Here is an 18,150-nt window from a genome sequence, read left to right as displayed (position 1 = left end):
CAGAGTTTCAAGATTTATTTTCCTGTCTTTGTGCTTTCCTAAAGGCGATCCATATGGAGACCGATCCACAGACCATCAGTGCCTATCTCATCTACTTATCCCAGCATGCACCAGTGGAGGAGCAGGCTTCTCATAATGACCTTGCACTGGTAATACCCCAGTGTCTTACAATCCTCTGTATTCCTATCTTTGAGGTGTGTTCAAAGAGCCGTTTTAATGAGCATGTTTGCTTTTTCTGTAGGACGTTGCGCGGCTAATTGTGGAGCGTTCCACCATCATGAACAGCCTGTTTTCCAAACACTGCAGCAAGCCTGAATCTGACGCCGTGCTCTCGGCTTTCCTCACCATTTTCTCCTCCTATATACGGAGGATGAGGAAGACCAAAGACGGCGAAGATCTTTACAGCTGGGTGAGTCAGGGCGAAATGTGCCCAAAACTTAAACATTGATACTTATGATAGCAGCCAGGTGTTATTGTTGCATCATAGTCACTTGAATGAATTTACTCCTGGGGATTAGTATTCACACAGGCTTATGTTAACTCATTCAGTGCCAGCCATTTTCAGATTTTCTACCCCCCTCAGTGCCAGCCATTTTTGAGCATTTTGACTGATTTTAAAGACCCACATAATATTTTCTATTTTGACTATCTGAAATCTGACACTGGATTCTGAAAGATTGAAGCCTCTACTTTCATCAAGTATTTTCGTTCTTCTGTAATCAGCCGTTGAATAGAGCAAGTTTTACACAAATCTTCAGTTTCAGAGCAAAAAGCTGAGAAAACAGGCTTTTTCTAAAAAAAAAACCATCAGTGACTTTAAAGCTATTTTTTTTTTTTTTTGCTTTTTTGACAAATCTAGCATCTGAACATTGTTTCCTTATGTAAAACAAAAAAAACCACTGAGACCGGGCTTTTGATGGCAAAATTATTATATTTTTGAATTGAATTGATTGATTATACTTTATTACTTTATTAATTTGGGATCATGAAAAAACTAACACAACATACAATACAATTCAATACAACAGCATGTTAGCACAAGGAATGGATCTTTAGAATGGGTTGTTCGCAGGTCAGCCACAGTGTGGCGCTGCCCTTATGGTGCGCCTCCTACTCCCCAACCGCTGGGAGGGAGGAGGGTTGGAGCCAGAGGAGACGGTGTCAAACACAGGACATGTAGTGATGTAGAGGGAGTGAAAGTGTTCGTTGAGATAAGCCTGTTTACTCAGACTCTGCTGCTGACTCTCACATAGAGATGACCTCGAGAGTTCGTTGGCAGAGCCGGGTCCAGGTGTACATGAAAAGTGAGGGTATGGTCAGAGCGTCTTATCAACATTCCGTCCTTGGAGAGTTTGGAGAGAAGAAAACAGACCACAGGGGCCGAATGAGAATAGAGAAGGTGTTTTGAGACCGGCTAGCCATAACATGGCTGCCAGCCCTACTGTTCCTGGTCAGTTCAATAAGTAATCCAATAGTGTGGCCATATCCTGTGAGACAAACTATCCTCTTAAAGTTCCACGGTGGAATCCATCTGAGAGAGTTCAGAGAGTTTGGCTCCTTTCGTCGTTAACTGCGGCTTCCAATAGTGCTGCCAACGTAATCCAATTTTGCGATAATTCAGGAAAATGCCAGATCCAATCAGCAGAAGACCCGATATCATACATTCCAATCTGGTGGTGGACATCTTCCACATCCTCAGGACTTGTGAACTCTCCCATTACCCATCCTTCTAGTAGAAAAATTTGACCAAAAGCGAAGAAAGACTAGATGATCAATTCCATGATTAGATTCAGGATTGGGATGCTGATAGAGGCTCCTGTTAGATTTGAACAAGACAAAAGAGCAGCAAGCAGGGAAAATGAGGGAGAGGGAAAAATAGCGTCTGTCTCCTCCAACAGCAAGCAGGTTTGAAGGATTTGGCCTGAGACTCAGCCCAGAGCTATCAGCCTTCCAGCGTAGACATGCCTGACATAGCATGCAGCTCCCCCACACGTTTTGACGTTACCACAGCAAGAAGAAGTAGCTGTCTTGAGAGACAGCCACTTTAAATCACTGTGTCCCAGTGGCTCAAAGGGCGGCTGGGAAAGGGACTGAATGACAACTTGCAAGTCCCATGATGGCGACTCATAGACCTGACGCGGTCTGAGTCCCTTTCAGAAACTGCTTGACCAGATAATGTGACCCCTCTGACTAGCTATCCACCTTTGCATGACTGGCCGAGATAACAGCCAAATACACTCTAAGGGTGGAAGTAGTCCTGTTTTTGTCAAAAATGAACTTCAGGAAACACAGTATTGCTACTACTGAACATGTCTCAGGCACCTCGTTGTGACTCCACTCCACAATTAGCCTCCACCTGTTAGCGTAAAGTGCCCTGATGGATGGTGCTCGACAGTTTAAAATTGTGTGAGCAACTACCCCATCACAGGATGCCAAAAGTGGGTCCACAACCATAGGGGCCACAAGAACAGCTTTGGTAGACCCGGACTCGGGTGTCATATGCGTCCGTTGACCTGAGACAGGAGTTCTTTCATCTCCGGAAGACGCCACAGTGTACACTGCAGGAGTTTGAGCAACAGCGGGAACCATGATCTTCCTAGCCAGCATGGGGCAACGAGGAGTAGTCGGAGACTACGCTGCTGGGCCCTCTGAAGCATTGCTGGTATGATGGGGAGTGGAGGAAATGTATAAAGTAGGCCGTCTGGCCAGGTATGCGCCATGGCGTCCTCTCCGAGGGGGATGGTCTCTTCTCTCAGAGAGAACCCGAGAGGGCAGTGAGTGGTTGCCTCTGAGGCAAAGAGGTCCACTGTTGCTCTGCCATATGTGGCCCATATCACAGCCACCACCTCTGGGTGAAGTCTCCACTCCCCGGATGGAGGCTTCTGACGGGAGAGGAGATCTGTGGCAGTGTTCTCGAAACCAGGAACATGCATTGCCCGGAGGCTCAGGAAGTTAGGGTAAGCCCATGTGAGGAGCCGGTGTGCCACCCGCAAACACGTCAGAGATATGGTGCCGCCCTGGTGGTTGATGTGGTGCGCAGCTGCTGTATTGTCTGGCCCGACGAGAACATGCCGATCTTTTAGAACAGGGAGAAAGTGCCTGAGCGCCAGGAATACAGCCTGAAGTTCCAACACATTATGTGCTGCCACTTCTGCTGGGCACTCCACAGGCCCCTGACAGTCCTGGACTGCCACACTGCACCCCAACCCACAAGAGAGCGTCTGTCTTGTCGACCTCCCGGGTACACCCAACAATAAGTATTCCCTCTCCCTCCAGGATTGGAGGGTAAGGAGACACTGGGCAGACACCCTGACCACCTTGTGCCAGTGGCAGCTGGGGTCTATATGCAGGCTGTTCATCCATACCTGAAAGGGGCGCAGTGTTAGAAGCCCCAGTGGTACGACCATGGATGCCGAGGCCAACATTCCTATGAGTCGCAGGACCAGGCCGTACTGCAGCAGGGTGCCATGCTGGAAACGCCGTAGAAGGCTTAGGATGGCGGAGACTCGCTCTGAAGAGAGGGAGGCCCGCATTACTGAGGAATTCAGCACAAGCCCTAAGTACCTCATAACCTGGCTGGGTACGAGGTTGCTCTTGACATAATTTACCTTAAGGCCAAGATTGCTCACGTGACTGAGAAGAGCAGCAGTATCCCTCATCACGTGCTCCCGAGATGGAGAAATGACTAGCCAGTCGTCCAGATAGGGGAGTATTGAAACTCCGCTGGTCTGTAACGGTGACAGAGCAACTGCTAAATATTCGAAGAGCCAGGGATTGCCCAAATGGCAGAACCGTGAAATGATAATCCTCGTCCATGAACATGAAACAAAGGAACTGTCTGTAATAAGGGGCAATGGGAACATGAAAGTAAGCATCTTTCAGATCCACCGTCACCAACCAGTCTACTGCTGAGACAGCCTGAAGGACATCTGCTACTCGCAGCATATGGACGGGGAGAACTTTGAGAAACCGTTTCAACCCCCTCAAGTCCAGGATCAAGCAAAATCCACCCTCTTTTTTGGGTACAAGAAAATAAGCGGAGTAAAATCCACTGAGGCAAGCCTCCGGGTTCACTAACTCGATGGCACCCTTCCCCAGAAGGCCCCTTGGGGCTCTGGGGGGGTGGCGACTTGGTCCAGCAATCCTAGGCATCTGAGCAAATGGAGCTGTGGCTGCACGGCGTTGCCGATTACCTGCCAAATGTCCCTGCCTAGGAGGGGCATGGGGAGCCTGGTGCAAACTGGCAAACTGCTGCCTTGCTTGGCCTACCTGGACACTACGCTGCAAGGCCTGCAATGCCGCTGGGCCAAAGGTCTGCTTCGGCACAACTGGAAGAGAACGCTGTGTTCTGCGACATGGCTTGGATAGAAGTGATTGTGCCAGTCAGACCTGGCGACGAGTCAGTGTTATCGTCGACATTAGCCTGCCCAGCTCCCTGGTCATAAATGTGAATGTCTGCAGTGAGGCATAGCTGAGGGACTGGGCCGCAGGCTCCGACCCAGAATCCTGCAAGGTACTCGACAAAGCCAGTACCAGGTGTGACAGAGAATTACCGAGACGTCCCATAGGGGCAGCAATGTTATAACTGCAAGTCAGAAGATCGTCAGTCAACCTGCACTGAGGTTGAGGGCAGCGTGCATCCGGTCCAATGGCCTCATCCGAAGAAACTATCAGTGCTGCAATGGCAGGCTCAACTGGAGCTAGCTATTCCAAGCCATCGCTGCCAGCATCATGCATGGCTGTCAGAGCCCTGCCATAGCTTGTATGATGGGAGAGAACTCTTAAGTCAGGCCAGCATCTGCGGAGCTCCGCAATGTAGAGGTCAGAGGGAGGAACCACAAAGGCTGAGGTGTTGGGGGCCTGCCTGAAAAAAGCATTTGCCGTTCGTGTAGGGACCGGCGTTTCATCCAACCGAAGGCGTGTCAAGGCCGTGCGCATTGCCGGCTGCACGATGCCCCGGCTGGACACTGAGCCTTCAAAAGAGGTCCTACAAGAACCTTCTGAAAAGGCATGAGAAGCCTGTGAGGCAAGCTCCTCCTGCCCATCCCCATCAGTGTCGCCAAACAGTACAGGATGCTGCCATGGACAGCGCATCCTCCTCCTGATGGTGGGATGGATCTGCGACATGGTTAGCCGCGAAGACTGGCGCACTGGGTTCTGTCTGTAGGTTAAGCAAGATGGCCTTACCTTAATCTGCACAAACTCGGTGGTGAGAGCATCCACCTTGTTATCCAGAGCATCAATCTTCCTTGCCTTCCGAGGAGGATCGCCGGACGCCGTGCCATCACGCTTAGCAAAGCCGGTGGCTCTACCTGAAGAGGGCAGGTCTATTGTGCCCTCAGCCTCAGCCAACCTGGAGAGTTGCAGTGCATGAGGCATAAAACGACAGTTCATGCACGGATTATCGGACACCCCCTTTCTTATGTGGTCAATGCCCAGGCAAGCAGGACACTGATCATGAAAGTCCTCTGCCTGAAGGGGGGCCATGCAGGAGACACACAAATGGCAGTCCATCCTCTATTATTGATTAATATTATACATTTTTAGTAATTATATAATTTATGAATAATAATTATATTAATTCATATACTGTAAATACAATTATATATCAATAATAGTTATAATAATAGCCGCCGAGCTGCAGCGGCTTCAATGAAGAAACTTCACTCAGGCCAGCCAGCGCACCGGCCTGGAGTGAACAAACTGTGCTCCCAGTGAATCTAACTGGACCAACACCCGACAAAACCGCAGCATGCACACTGCCATTAATAGGGGAGAGAGCGAGAGAGAGAGCAGCGCCGAGGCGAACGCAGCCGCTCAGTGTACACACTCAAAACACCGGCCGCGGCGTGCTGGGCGGCCCGTGTTGGCCTCAAACCAGCGAATCCACTGGTCAGGGTTCCACAACGGTGTTAACAGAGCAGCGTAGCAACACGGCAGAGTAACCTTAGCTGTTTAATCAGAGAAAGCGGTGTAGCCGTGGAGCGATCAAGTCTGAACCAGCGCACAAGGCAAATCACCGCCAATGACAATAAAATGTACGGTACTCACCTCAGGCAGCCCCTGGTAAACTAGTCACTAAGTCGAAGCGGTGCACTCACCTGCCGTAGACTGTGGTGTCCCAGCCCGACTTAAAGGGAAAACAGCGAGTCGCAGCTATGGCGATAACTTATGTCGCCTGCTAAAAATAATATCACATCAAAAGAACGCAAAATCGGAATCATTCATAGTTTCATTAGACACTCAAAAAGCCTTCCATCCTGTATCATGGCAATACTTATTCCAAACATTAGAATGAATGAGATCTGGTCCCAACTTTTAAACCCAACAGAGAGGTTCACACTGGAGCGAGGCTGCCGACAAGGATGCTCCCTATCTCCCTTACTGTTTGCTTTGTCCGTAGAACCACTGGCCCAACTCATCAGAGATTATGCTAATATAAAAAAAATACTAATTGATGGAGGATAAATTATATGCAGATGATGTTCTGTTATATTTGACAGAGCCTACGTCAACAATACCATATCTGAAGGAGCATATTCATAAATTTGGCTGTTATTCTGGAAACAAAGTGAATGTCGATAAAACAGAGGCTATGGACATAAATAATAAAATCCCACAAAGTATAAAATCTAAAAGCAGATTTAAGTGGCTTGAGAAAGGTATTAAATACCTGGGTATATATATATACCCCCATCTCTAAATAATTTATTTGATGTTAATTACAATAAATTAATTAAAGTATCAAGTCTGACTTGGAGCATTGGTCTGCACTTCCCCTCTCTCTGTTTGGTCATGTTGAAAGTATTCGCATGATTGTTCTGCCCAAATTACATTATGCATTCCAGATGCTACCTGTAGAGATCCCAAATTCTTTTTTCAACCATTTGGATAAAATAATTTAAAAATGTGTTTTGCATAGCAGGCGTCCCAGGATAAATCTAAATACATTACAGCAGTCGAAACAAAATGGAGCTCTAAAACTCCCACACTTTAAGTACTATTTTTGGGCAGCACAAATGAGATTCTTGTTCATGTGGATGCAGGATGCCACACACACACACGTTGGCTTAACATTGAGAAAGGCATGTGTATAGAGCCCCTGCAGTTTCTGCCTTTTCTTGATTCACCTGTCAAAGCAATGGCAGATTTGACTAACACTACGCTTGAAATATGGAATAAAATTAGGACAGCATTTGGACTACCAAAGCTAATTTAATCTTTAACAAGAATTGGCTTGATAAAGTCCTTCACAATTAACAAATTAGATATAGGTTTCAGAAGATGGACAGATTATCGACTGCGTTACATACACCAGCTATTGGAAGTAGATAAGTTGAAGACATTTGAACAGCTTACAAATGAATATGACCTCCTCAAGACAGGCTTTTTTCAATATTTGCAGCTAAGAACATTCTTGACAACACAAAATGAGTGGGACAAACTTCTAAAACTTACACCCGTAGAAACGTTTCTGATGTTTAAACAGAATGGGAAAGATCATAAGAAAGTCATTGGTAAATTATATAACATATTTTTATCTATGAATGCAAATGGCTCGGACAGAGTTAGACAGAGGTACGGGGCGGAGAGATAAACATGGTCATAGCACAGGACACCTGGAAAGATATTTTGTACAGAAGCTCACTCAGTCACAAACATAAATACATCAAGAGAATTCAAATGGAAGATGATTATTCGTTTCTTTAGAACTCCAGAAATAATGTCGAAAATAGGACAAACTTATCCTAGCTTCTGTTGGAGGAAGTGTGAAATACACGTGGCTAACCATATTCTGGACATGCCCCAAGTTGAGTGTATTCTGGAGAATAGTATTTGAGACATTGAAAGTGGTTTTCCAACAGACCATTACTTACTACTTATGATATCTGGGTTAAGAAAGTCCAAGACATCTATCATATGGAGGAAATTACATACAGTACTTAAGACTCCAGAAAGACATTTTCATTGCGAGATGGCGACCCGCTCTGCCCGTTTTTCAGCTGTAGTTGGTAATGTCTCCTCTGCCACCTTGGGTGCTTGCACCATGTGCTTTACCTATACTCCTGGAAACTAACTATGCACCATGTGTCTAAGTTTTTGATGGAAAAGATTTGTGGTGTACTTTTGTTTCTACTGTTTTTGTTGTTTGTCATTGGTACTTAAGATTTTTGTTTACCCTTGTATCTTTATATATGACTCTATAGGGAATTTATATATGTTATCAATATACGGAGGACATGTATACATGTAATTGTATGAGTCTTAAAGACTAACTACAACTCCATTGCTAACATTTTATTATTTTTGTCATATTTTCTGGTTTAACCTCTTGGGTGCTTGCCGTGTTGTTATTGTTGTTTTATGTATTGCTATACCATGTTGCTTCTTTGTTTTTGCTTGCTTTGTTTTTATTTTTATTTTTAATCTGAAGTTTACAGATTCCAAGATGGTTATGTAGTAGAGAAACTTTACATTTTCTTCCTGTACTGTGTTGGCTGAAATAAATAAAAACTAAGTTAAATTAAAAAAAATAATGACGCTTTTGTGTTTGCTGTTACTAGTCAGAGTCTCAGGACCAAGTTTTTCTGCGATGGACAACTGGAGAGACGGCCACCATGCACATTCTTGTGGTCCATGCAATGGTTATCTTGTTGACTCTGGGGCCACCCAAAGGTAAGCCCCTTCACTTGGGGTGGGACAGAAAAATCCATATCTTCCACATGTGATACGTTAATAATATGCTAATGCTAAATATCAGTTTCTTTTTTTCATTTTCTTCCTGATGTCTGCATTTTTCATTTTAGTTTGACACTCCATGTAATGCAGTCTTTTCGCAACAATTGTTTTTTTTCTTGTATAAATGTTTTGTGACCGTCACCAGTCCACCCTTAGGAAGGGTAAGCTAAACTTTATTAGAAGGATAGATGTAAAGAGAAAAAGCAGTGTTACGCCTTTAGAAAGGAAGAAATTAATGGGTAAAGGGCTTAGGGATGACAGGACAGTTTATTTAATCAAATAAAACAAAACCTGCATGTTTGTCTTACTTTTAAAAGCACTAAACTTAGTCTTTGTGCACTTTTTGTTTAGTATTTAGATTCTGTGAAACTGAAATATTTGAGACATCAAAAAATGTATCATGTGATTTTCACGTAATATATTAATTATCCTTGAATCGCTGCATCATGATAACATTGGCACTGTGAACCATGTATCATACCCTGTGTATTCCTACCCCTACTGTTCACCATCATGACCAGGAACTATTTCACTAAAGCAAACTTTAAAATGCATTTGTCACTGTTTGTTTCTACAGGAGAGAGTGATTTCTACACTCTTTTGGACATTTGGTTTCCTAACAAAAAGCCTCTCCCCACCGCCTTCTTGGTCGACACCTCAGAGGAAGCTCTGCTGCTTCCTGATTGGTTGAAACTGAGGATGATTAGGTCAGAGGTGTCTCGACTGGTCGATGCAGGTACAACATTTCATCATGCAAAAAACTAAAAAAAAAACAAAAAAAAAACAATTGTTCTCCAAGCTATTTAACCTTTTTTTAATATATATATATATATAAACTTATGCATACGTTTCCTGCAGCATTACAAGACCTGGAGCCACAACAGCTTCTGCTGTTTGTTCAATCTTTTGGCATTCCAGTATCTAGCATGAGCAAACTCCTTCAGTACCTGGACCAGGCTGTGTCCCACGATCCACAATCACTGGAGGAAAACATCATGGATAAGCGTAAGAAATCCACACAGTCTTTTCTGTAGAAAGTAAACATTCTCTTCAAATCATTTTCTTCTCATGTCAACAGATTACATGGCCCATTTGGTCGAGGTGCAGCATGAGCGAGGAGCCACTGGGGGGCACACTTTCCACACGCTACTTAGTTCTTCTCTTCCTCCCCGCAGAGGTCAGAAAATCTTCCCTCTAACTGAATTCTTCTCAGTTTTTTTACACTCTAGTACACATTTCCATCTTAAAGATGAATTCTTTATTTTGTCGTTCATATTTTGAGTGTTAAACATCTCTTTGCACTACAACGTATGAAATAAAACAATTAAACAGTTTCCTTAAGATGGCACAAACTCCTGATTATGTGTTTCCTGATAGATTCATGTGAATCAAGTAAGGTCAAAGTTACCATGGAGACACCCCATAGCTCTGTAAAAATGAGAGGGGCCAGTCATCTTCCTGTTGTCAGCCCTGATGATGATCTCACTGGAATGTTACTTCAGGTAGGACCCGTTAGTTTTTTGTCCGACTGGTATTTTGATTTGAAGTTTTCATTGTACTTTGTGTGTTTCACAGATCTTCCCATTGAAGGGGGATTCTCGCTGGCATGGCTCTTCTTCCCCTCAGCTCTCTCTGGCTCTACAACAGGCTTTGGCTAAAGAACTCATGTGCGCCAAGCAGGGTCAGATACAGCAGGGAGGTTTGGCTTTTCGACTGCTCCAAGCCATCGCAGCTCTGCTCACCTCAGCCCACGCAGGCTCCATCGTCATGTCAATGCACCACAGCCACGCTCTGTCCTGCCCTCTAATGCGACAGCTTCACCTTTACCAGGTACAAAATGGAGACCAGAGATGGGCAACTTTTATCACAGTGGAGGCCACAAAACTGTCTATTTCAATGGCCACAGTATCAACATTAACCAATAACCAAACATTTGCCAATGGGAGCATTAATACAGGAAAGAACAAAGAGTTTAGTGTGTTTTTGTTATTGACTGTTTTTCTGTCATTTTTTGTATATTTTGTTTTAATTCTGTGTGTTTTTGCTGTTCCTTAGTGTGTTTTTGGTGTAATTTTGCACATATTTCTTGTTTTGTATATTTCTGTCATTCTGTATATTTTTGTTTTGTGTGTTATGAGTCATTTTGTATTTTTTTTGTATATTTTTCAGTTATTTATTTCTTGTCCCTTTTGTATATTTGTATTGTCCCTTTTGTGAATTGTTCTGTTTTTGTATGTTTTTTGAAGGAATTTAGCCGGTTTTTGTGTATTTTTGCTGTTTTTGTCTATTGTTGCTGTTTTGCGTTGTATTGCGTTTTTTGGTCGCTTATTATTTATTTGTAGTCATCTTGTGTATTTGTTTGTCTTTTTTATATATTCTATAAATTTGTGTGTTTTTGAGATGATTTTGTATATTTACTTTGGGGGCTGTACAAAACTAGCTTGTGGGCCACCAGTTGTCCAAGCCTGAGTTAGACTCAGCACATTGTATTGTAGGCATCTATATTAAGCACCTGTTAATGCTTTACTCCTGTGCTTCTTGTCTGTTCTCCTATAGCGTCTTGTGTCCCAGGACATCACTTTCTCCTCCCTGTTTCTCAAAGTCATTGTTGAGATGTTGATCTGGTTAGACAATCCCACTCTGGAGGGAGGTCCACTGAAGACTCTGCTTAAATCCTTTGCTGGTCAGAACTCACACAGGCACAGTGATGGTGAGCGGTCTTTTCAGATGCTGGTTCGTTCATTTTATGAAGAGATGAAAACCATGAGTACCACGTGTTGCTGTCTGCAGTGTGCACAGGATTTTTCATTCTGGCTGAGGCTTTGGCTTACCACAGAGATATTGAAGTGCCACTGAGGGCTGTCATGGCAATGCTGAAAGCTGGAGAGAGATGTAATGCAGAGGCTGAACTGATCAGCAAAGGTATCATTATACAGTATATATGAATATGTTGGTGCTTTGAAATATTTTGATAATGTGAATGAAAGATGAACCAATAGGGCAGGGAAGCCTAAAGGGTACAATGTTAATAGTCACTTTGATATTTCACTTTTAAAATGAGTTAGAAATGCATAGGTGTAAAGAAAAAAAAGCCATTTTTACTGGATCAAATGAATCTGGGGTTCTGTTTTATCATATTTTGTGAGATGTCTCACTATGGGATGCAACCTCTGTCTGCATTCCTCAGAAGCATTTATTTCAATCTGCCAATCCTGAGTGGCCGGTGAAGCGCGTCCGTCCGCTAGGGGGAGACCCACCTCCTATAAAAGGAGGATGCGGACAGACACGCACCATTCAAACACCTCTTCTCCTCTCAGCTATCTCGCTTTTTTTTTTTTTGCCAGCTTAACTGTCCACAGGCGGATTATCTTTATTCCAATCGCCAGACGCTGGTAGAACTAGCGCCTGCTCCGGACCACAACTGGTCAAGAAGTGGGTAAAATACAGCTCTTACCTTGCTTTGCTTGGTAGGTGCTGCCCTTCGTTGCCGAAAGGTAGTGAACCTCCGAGCCTCAGATCCGGCTGACAACTCCTTCCAACGCTGTTGCTCCGGCTCACGATTTTCCCCAGCGGCTCTTTCACTCCAGTGTTAGCCCCGCTGCATCTCCTTGCCACAAGGCCAGTGCGTTGTCCTCAGCACACCATGCTGTCATCAGTCCTAGACGTCTCAGACGGTCCAGTACATGTTGGCCTAGCATCCCTGCTAGCACCTGTGCTAGCTGCCTCGTGGTAGCGTAAGCTAGCCACCTGCTCTCCTAACTGCGTCATGCGGTGGTAGAAGCTGAGGCCTCTCTTACCAAGGGAGCGGGATGCTCTGGAGCTCTCCTTTGTCCATGTGGCAGTAAAATCTCCACAAAAGAACAGGCACAAAGTCTGCCCCAATTGCCTGGGTCTGGAACATGCCTGCATGGCGGTCGAAACTCCAGGCTCGTGTAAGCACTGCGCTGTGTTTGACACACAAAGCCTCCACAGGAGACTGGCACGTAAGTCTGAGCAGGACTCCTCCCCACCTCACGGTGTCCCCGTGGAGGCGGCGGGCTTCATGCCACCTCTGTAGCCCCACAGGAGGAATTGGAGGGCTCCATGCCTGTCTCCTATCCTCCCAGCCTGGACATGGTGGAAGTGTGTAAATGTGCTGAGGCTCGGCTGGCCATTCCTTGGCCCGCTGGGGTGACTGAAACCACCAGGTCCCGCTACAAAGGGAAGAAAGAAGCTCCCTCTTTCGAAGGGCGCTGCGAGACAAATCCTTCTCGTCTGTCCTGAGCTGCTCGTGGAAGTAGCTCGTCCCTGGAAGGATCGTCCGTTCACCGGGAAAACCCCGTGTCAGGTGCCTGCGATGAAGGGTTTTTCCCCAAGACTCCTCTCCAGGGTCCGCAGTTTAAGACCTTCCCCAGCCGGCCCCACCACAGCCTCGACAAGGCCCGCCTACCTTGCCCAGTATCCCTGCAGCTCCGGCGGCTGCTGCTGCTCTGGCACAGCCTGCTCAGTGCTCGCAGACGAGGAGGAAGAAAAAAGACTGCCTGACAGCTTTCTTCTCCTCTGATGACGAAACTGACGTTCCCTTGTTTTCTGTTTTGTTTGCTTCGTCCCCTTTGCATTCACCCGTGCAGTCTCGGGCTGCACGCCCCGTCCTCCCCTCTGCCAAGGCTTGGCCCTCTGCTTTTCGGGAGAGACGGACTGGTTCCGCAGGACGTTTGGCTGTTGCCCACTGCTGCATGTCCACAAGCATGCACTCACACACATGTTCAAAACAGAGTGTGTCCTAGGCCAAAGGCCAGGGGCGCATCATGTGAAAGCAATGTCTGCCACTATAAGCAGGGTGATGACGGGTCGTGTTATTCCCACTCACAGGGAGGCTCCGGCCCCCTCCTGGTCAGGAATAGCGGTTTCCCCGTCATCACCCTTTCTCCTGGAGCGAGCAGTGCGTGCTCGCCCCAGGGGGTCCGTTCCTGTTCCACCGATAGGAGGCTCCTCCGCTGTGCGGGAGAATCCTCTGTTCTTGGTCGGGCGGCCACAGGCAGAGTGCTCCACCGTGCTGCGGACGAGCCCTCTGGTGACGTATGGCCCGCTGCCGCAAGGGGGCTCCACCGTTGTGTGGTTGGATCACCTTGGGCTGCGCAGGCGACCTCCGAAAGGGAGCGCCGTCATGCCCCTTTTGGGCTCTCCACTTGCTTTTGGTTTGCCTCCGGGAGAGGGAGTCATTGCTCCGTGTCTCTCAGTGGGAACACCAGAGCGCTTGACTTCTCTCTCCCTGAGGATAGAGAGATTGGGTGTTACGGACGTTATTGAAAGGTTACAGGCTGCAGTTTGCATCTGTCCCTCCCCATTTCACTGGCATGAATCACTCTCGGGCCCACGCAAAGTCAGCCCGTGTGTTTCAGGTGGAGTTCACATCCCCGTGCGCAGGGGAGCGATCTCAGTAGTCCCTCCCGCTCTGTCTCGGGATGGGTTCTACTCCAGGTACTTTCTAGTCGCCAAACGAGGGGGGTCCGGAATCCGTCCCATCCTGGACCTGCGGGCCCTGAAGAAGTACCTCAGGAAGTACACCTTCAGGATGCTCACGCATTCCTCCCTGTGTCTGGTATGACAGGACAATTGGTTCACGACTGTCGATCCCAAAGATGCATATTTCCACGTTCCAATATATCCCGCTCACAAAAAGTTACGAGTACCGCGTTCTCCCGTTCAGCTTGTTTTTGAGCTCGAAGGTGTTTGTGCGCTGCACGAATGCTTCGATCGCTCCGCTGAGGAGGCGGGGCATTCGCCTGGCTACGTACCTGGATGATTGTCTGCTTTTGGCACAATCAGAGGTGGAGGCCAGTGCGCACACGCACATTCTGCTGGATCACCTGTCAAATCTGGGATTTGTGGTGAATGCAGAAAAGAGCGGGTTGTCCCCGACCAAGGAAATGCTTTTCCTGGGTCTGTCCCTGCGCTCAGTGCCATTCATCGCGTGTCTTTCACCGGAGTGGGTGAAGACGTTCAGGGCGTGTTTCGGGCGGGCATGTCTGTTCACTTCAGACTGTGTGTTCGTTTACTCGGGTTGATGGCTTAGGCCATCTTTGTAATCTGCCTTGGTCGCCTTCACATGAGGGATTTCCAACTGTGGGTGGCCTCACATGGGCACGGAGGGTTTTGGTGATGCCAGAGTGCGCCACAGCTCTGCGCCGCTGTCGTGCCTATGGGCATTGTCACTTCCAGGAAGGTGATCTCCACGAACGCCAGGCTGTGGGACTCACAAGGGCGGGGCTGTGAGGGGTCGCTGGGATGCGGTCCTCCAGTGCGCTCACATAAATTACTTGGAACTGTCAGCGGTGTTCCTCTTGCTGATCCACTTCCTTCCGTCGCTCAGGGGACATCATGTCCTGGTGAGGATGGACAATACCACGGCGATAGCATACATCAACTGTCAGGGCAGGTTGTGCTTGTGACGGTTGCTGTCACTGGCACGCTGACTGATCCTGTGGAGTGTTGGGCGTCTCCTCTCGCTGAGAACGACACACGTCCCGGGGATCATGAACGTGGGTGCCGACCTGTTATCCAGGGGCGTGCCGCTTTAAGGGAAATGGATGGTGCACCCAGAGGTGGTGCAGCAGCTGTGGGCCCGTTACGGATGGGCCGAGGTGGACCTGTTCGCAGGGGAAGAAAACACGCAGTGCACAATGTTCTTCTCCCTATGCAGCACGGAGGCTCCCCTCGGCGTAGACGCAGTAGAGCACGTTTGGCCGCGCGTGCTTTTTTACGCGTTCCCCTCGTTGGCACCCTGTCCAGGGTGAGGGAATGCAGTCACACGCTGATCCTGGTGGCTTCACTGTGGCCGGCCATGCATTGGCTGGCGGAGATGCACCAGACTACCCTTCTTGCTCAAACAAGGAGAAGAGCTGGTTATTTTGAATGGTGTACGTCTGTCCGCGTCCTCTTTTAATAGGAGGTGGGTCTCCCCCTAGCCGACAGAGGCGCTTCAGGCCAATCAGGATTGTCAGATTGAAAAAAAATGCTTCTGAGGAATGCAGACAGAGGTTGCATCCCATAGTGAGACATCTCACTCATATTACTCATAGAACCAGGGTTATATACATAACCTAAAGTTTTAGTTTAAAGTTTTTTTTTGCAATTACTTTTAAAGTTTATTGTGCATTTTGATGTCTTTCATCATTTCGTAGTGTTACAAGGGCTGATGGAGGTGAAGTCTCCGTATTTGGAGGAGCTGCTGTCTCTCCTCATGACTGTTAGCACACAAAACGGGACAGCAGGCCCGGTTGCCATGGTGATTTCCTTGCTCCTACAGGAAAGTGATGGTCAAGCTGCAAAAATAGAAGCAAATACCAACAAGTAAGCACTCCAATTATGTTTGGCCTTAAAGGCTGTTCTCAGCTATCCAAGTTATTGCAAATCTGATCAAATTAGTTGAGGTTGACTGTTCTTGTTTATGAATCTCCCAAAAAGCATCTAACCTTTAATTCCAAAGGATTATTCAGTACTTTATTGACTAGTTGTACATTTAGGAAGTGTAGAAATGTAGCATATTTGCCATGAACTGGACCTGAGATTGATGGGATTTTTTTGTTGGACTTTGACAGTGTCTCTGAGGTGACCAGGTCTGGACTGAGCTCTGGGCTGCTGGTAGATTGGTTGGAGCATCTCGACCCAGAGGTGACCTCTGTGTGTTCAGACCTTCAACAGAAGCTGCTGTTCTCCCTCAATAAGGTGGGATAACATTATCCTCTGAAGTGGATTTTCTTAATATTTCCAAAATTCAGGCATTTTCTTAAAAATTTTCCACAAAAATTCACCAAATTAAATAGAAATTGCTCTCAAAATCAAGAAATTTTAAAGTGAAGATCCTGAAGGGCTGGTATCCTTTGAAGGTGCTTTACATGCTTATAATATGTGAAAGGACAAACTAGGGCCCATAAATGCTGAATTAATGCTGTTTGCTTTTACTGCCTAAAATTTGCAGCCCAATTGAGATCAAACTCGTCCATATTTGGTCCCTGAACTAAAATGAGTTTGACGCCCCTGCTCTAAAGCATTTTCTTCGTGTCTGATTTTATTGAAGTATTTTTATTTTATCATATTCAGGCACGAGGCACACCGGCCTACAGGCCTTATCTTCTGGCCTTGCTCACGCACCAGTCTAACTGGTCCACTTTGCTGCAGTGTATCGGGGCCCTTCTCGGCAAGCACAGAGATGATAAGTATGTGAGGCCTTTTGATAAATCTTCTTTTTTGGGAATTGTAGGATTTTTTTCACTGTATTGGCCTTTTTCTTCTAGACTGGACCCCTCATCGGCCTTGGACTTCCTGTGGGCGTGTAGCCACATTCCACGTATTTGGCAAGGACGCGACCAAAAGATCCCTCAAGTATGCGGAAAACCTCCCTCATCCATTTTAGTCATAGACATTCTTCTGTTGGGCCAGATGTCATTAATGGTTTTCTTTTTGTCTCCTCAGAAGAAAACAGAAAAGTTTGTTCTACAGCTTAGCTCAGAGGAGCTCATCAGTCTGGTGGACCTGATCTTATCCGAGTCTGAGCTTAATGGTCGTGAAACCACCCAGCAAGACAAAAGCAGTGTAGATCAGGCTTCCTGCTCCCTCATCCAGTCCAGGCTGCCCCTCCTTCACTCCTACTGCAGCGGAGACCTGGAAAACATCAAGAAAGTGTCAGAGTACCTCATCAATTGCACCAAGAAATGGGAGGACAGGTAGGATCTTCAATAATATCTAGTCCTAGCAGCTTCAATAGTGTGAGCTATAGTGGCTTGCAGGATTGGGGTCAATTACATTATTCAGTTACAATTCCATATTCAATTATCCATGATCAATTAAGTTTATCCAAATACAATTATTATTACCCACAAAGTCAATTACAATTAGGTTTTCAATTACTAAACTTCAATTATAATTAATCACAATTACTGAGGCTTTAATAAATACTTCTTCTTGTGTTAGCTTTAGATAGCAAGTCAGTTTTGACAAATTTTTTAAATTTGCTATAAAATACACTAAAACATATTAACTAGGGTGGGAACCTCTGGGTACCATACAATACGATACACGATACAAAGCTCACGATAACGATTATCTCACGATATGACGATACTGCGATTATCGATATATTGGTCCAAAATCAATCTACGATAATATATGACATAACAAGAAAAAAAGATTAAGTGAAAAAATTAAATTTTTATTCTATATCTCTGAAAGACAATAAATTGAAAAAGTGTCCTATGAACAGTGACAATATTTTAGTGCAACATTTCTGTAAATAAGTGTCAACATACCAATGTAAACGAATAAGTATCTCCAGTAGTGCTTTCTGTAAACAAAAAATAGGGTCTTTCTTACCAGTGACACCATAATAGTGCAATATTCTAGTAAACAATATATTGTTCCTTCAACAAATAG

General features: G+C 46.0%; 1 protein-coding gene across 6 annotated transcripts in view; it reads left to right on the top strand.

Moving 5' to 3' along the window:
* ints1 (integrator complex subunit 1) overlaps positions 1–18,150 on the top strand; it is a 40,298-nt gene that overhangs the window by 10,530 nt on the left and 11,618 nt on the right. For all 6 annotated transcript variants that reach the window (XM_028455069.1, XM_028455068.1, XM_028455067.1 and 3 more), the window contains 15 exons: positions 45–149; positions 242–409; positions 8,565–8,676; positions 9,317–9,475; positions 9,598–9,744; positions 9,818–9,916; positions 10,117–10,241; positions 10,315–10,569; positions 11,296–11,449; positions 11,530–11,661; positions 15,903–16,071; positions 16,320–16,446; positions 16,822–16,937; positions 17,016–17,103; positions 17,194–17,444. In XM_028455069.1, coding sequence (XP_028310870.1) covers positions 45–149; positions 242–409; positions 8,565–8,676; positions 9,317–9,475; positions 9,598–9,744; positions 9,818–9,916; positions 10,117–10,241; positions 10,315–10,569; positions 11,296–11,449; positions 11,530–11,661; positions 15,903–16,071; positions 16,320–16,446; positions 16,822–16,937; positions 17,016–17,103; positions 17,194–17,444 — 2,207 coding nt within the window. The remainder of the gene's footprint in view (positions 1–44; positions 150–241; positions 410–8,564; positions 8,677–9,316; positions 9,476–9,597; positions 9,745–9,817; positions 9,917–10,116; positions 10,242–10,314; positions 10,570–11,295; positions 11,450–11,529; positions 11,662–15,902; positions 16,072–16,319; positions 16,447–16,821; positions 16,938–17,015; positions 17,104–17,193; positions 17,445–18,150) is intronic.

The sequence above is a fragment of the Gouania willdenowi genome, chromosome 8 (assembly GCF_900634775.1).
Source record: "Gouania willdenowi chromosome 8, fGouWil2.1, whole genome shotgun sequence".
Taxonomy (NCBI): Eukaryota; Metazoa; Chordata; class Actinopteri; order Blenniiformes; family Gobiesocidae; genus Gouania; species Gouania willdenowi.
This window is presented reverse-complemented; position numbering and strand designations above follow the sequence as displayed.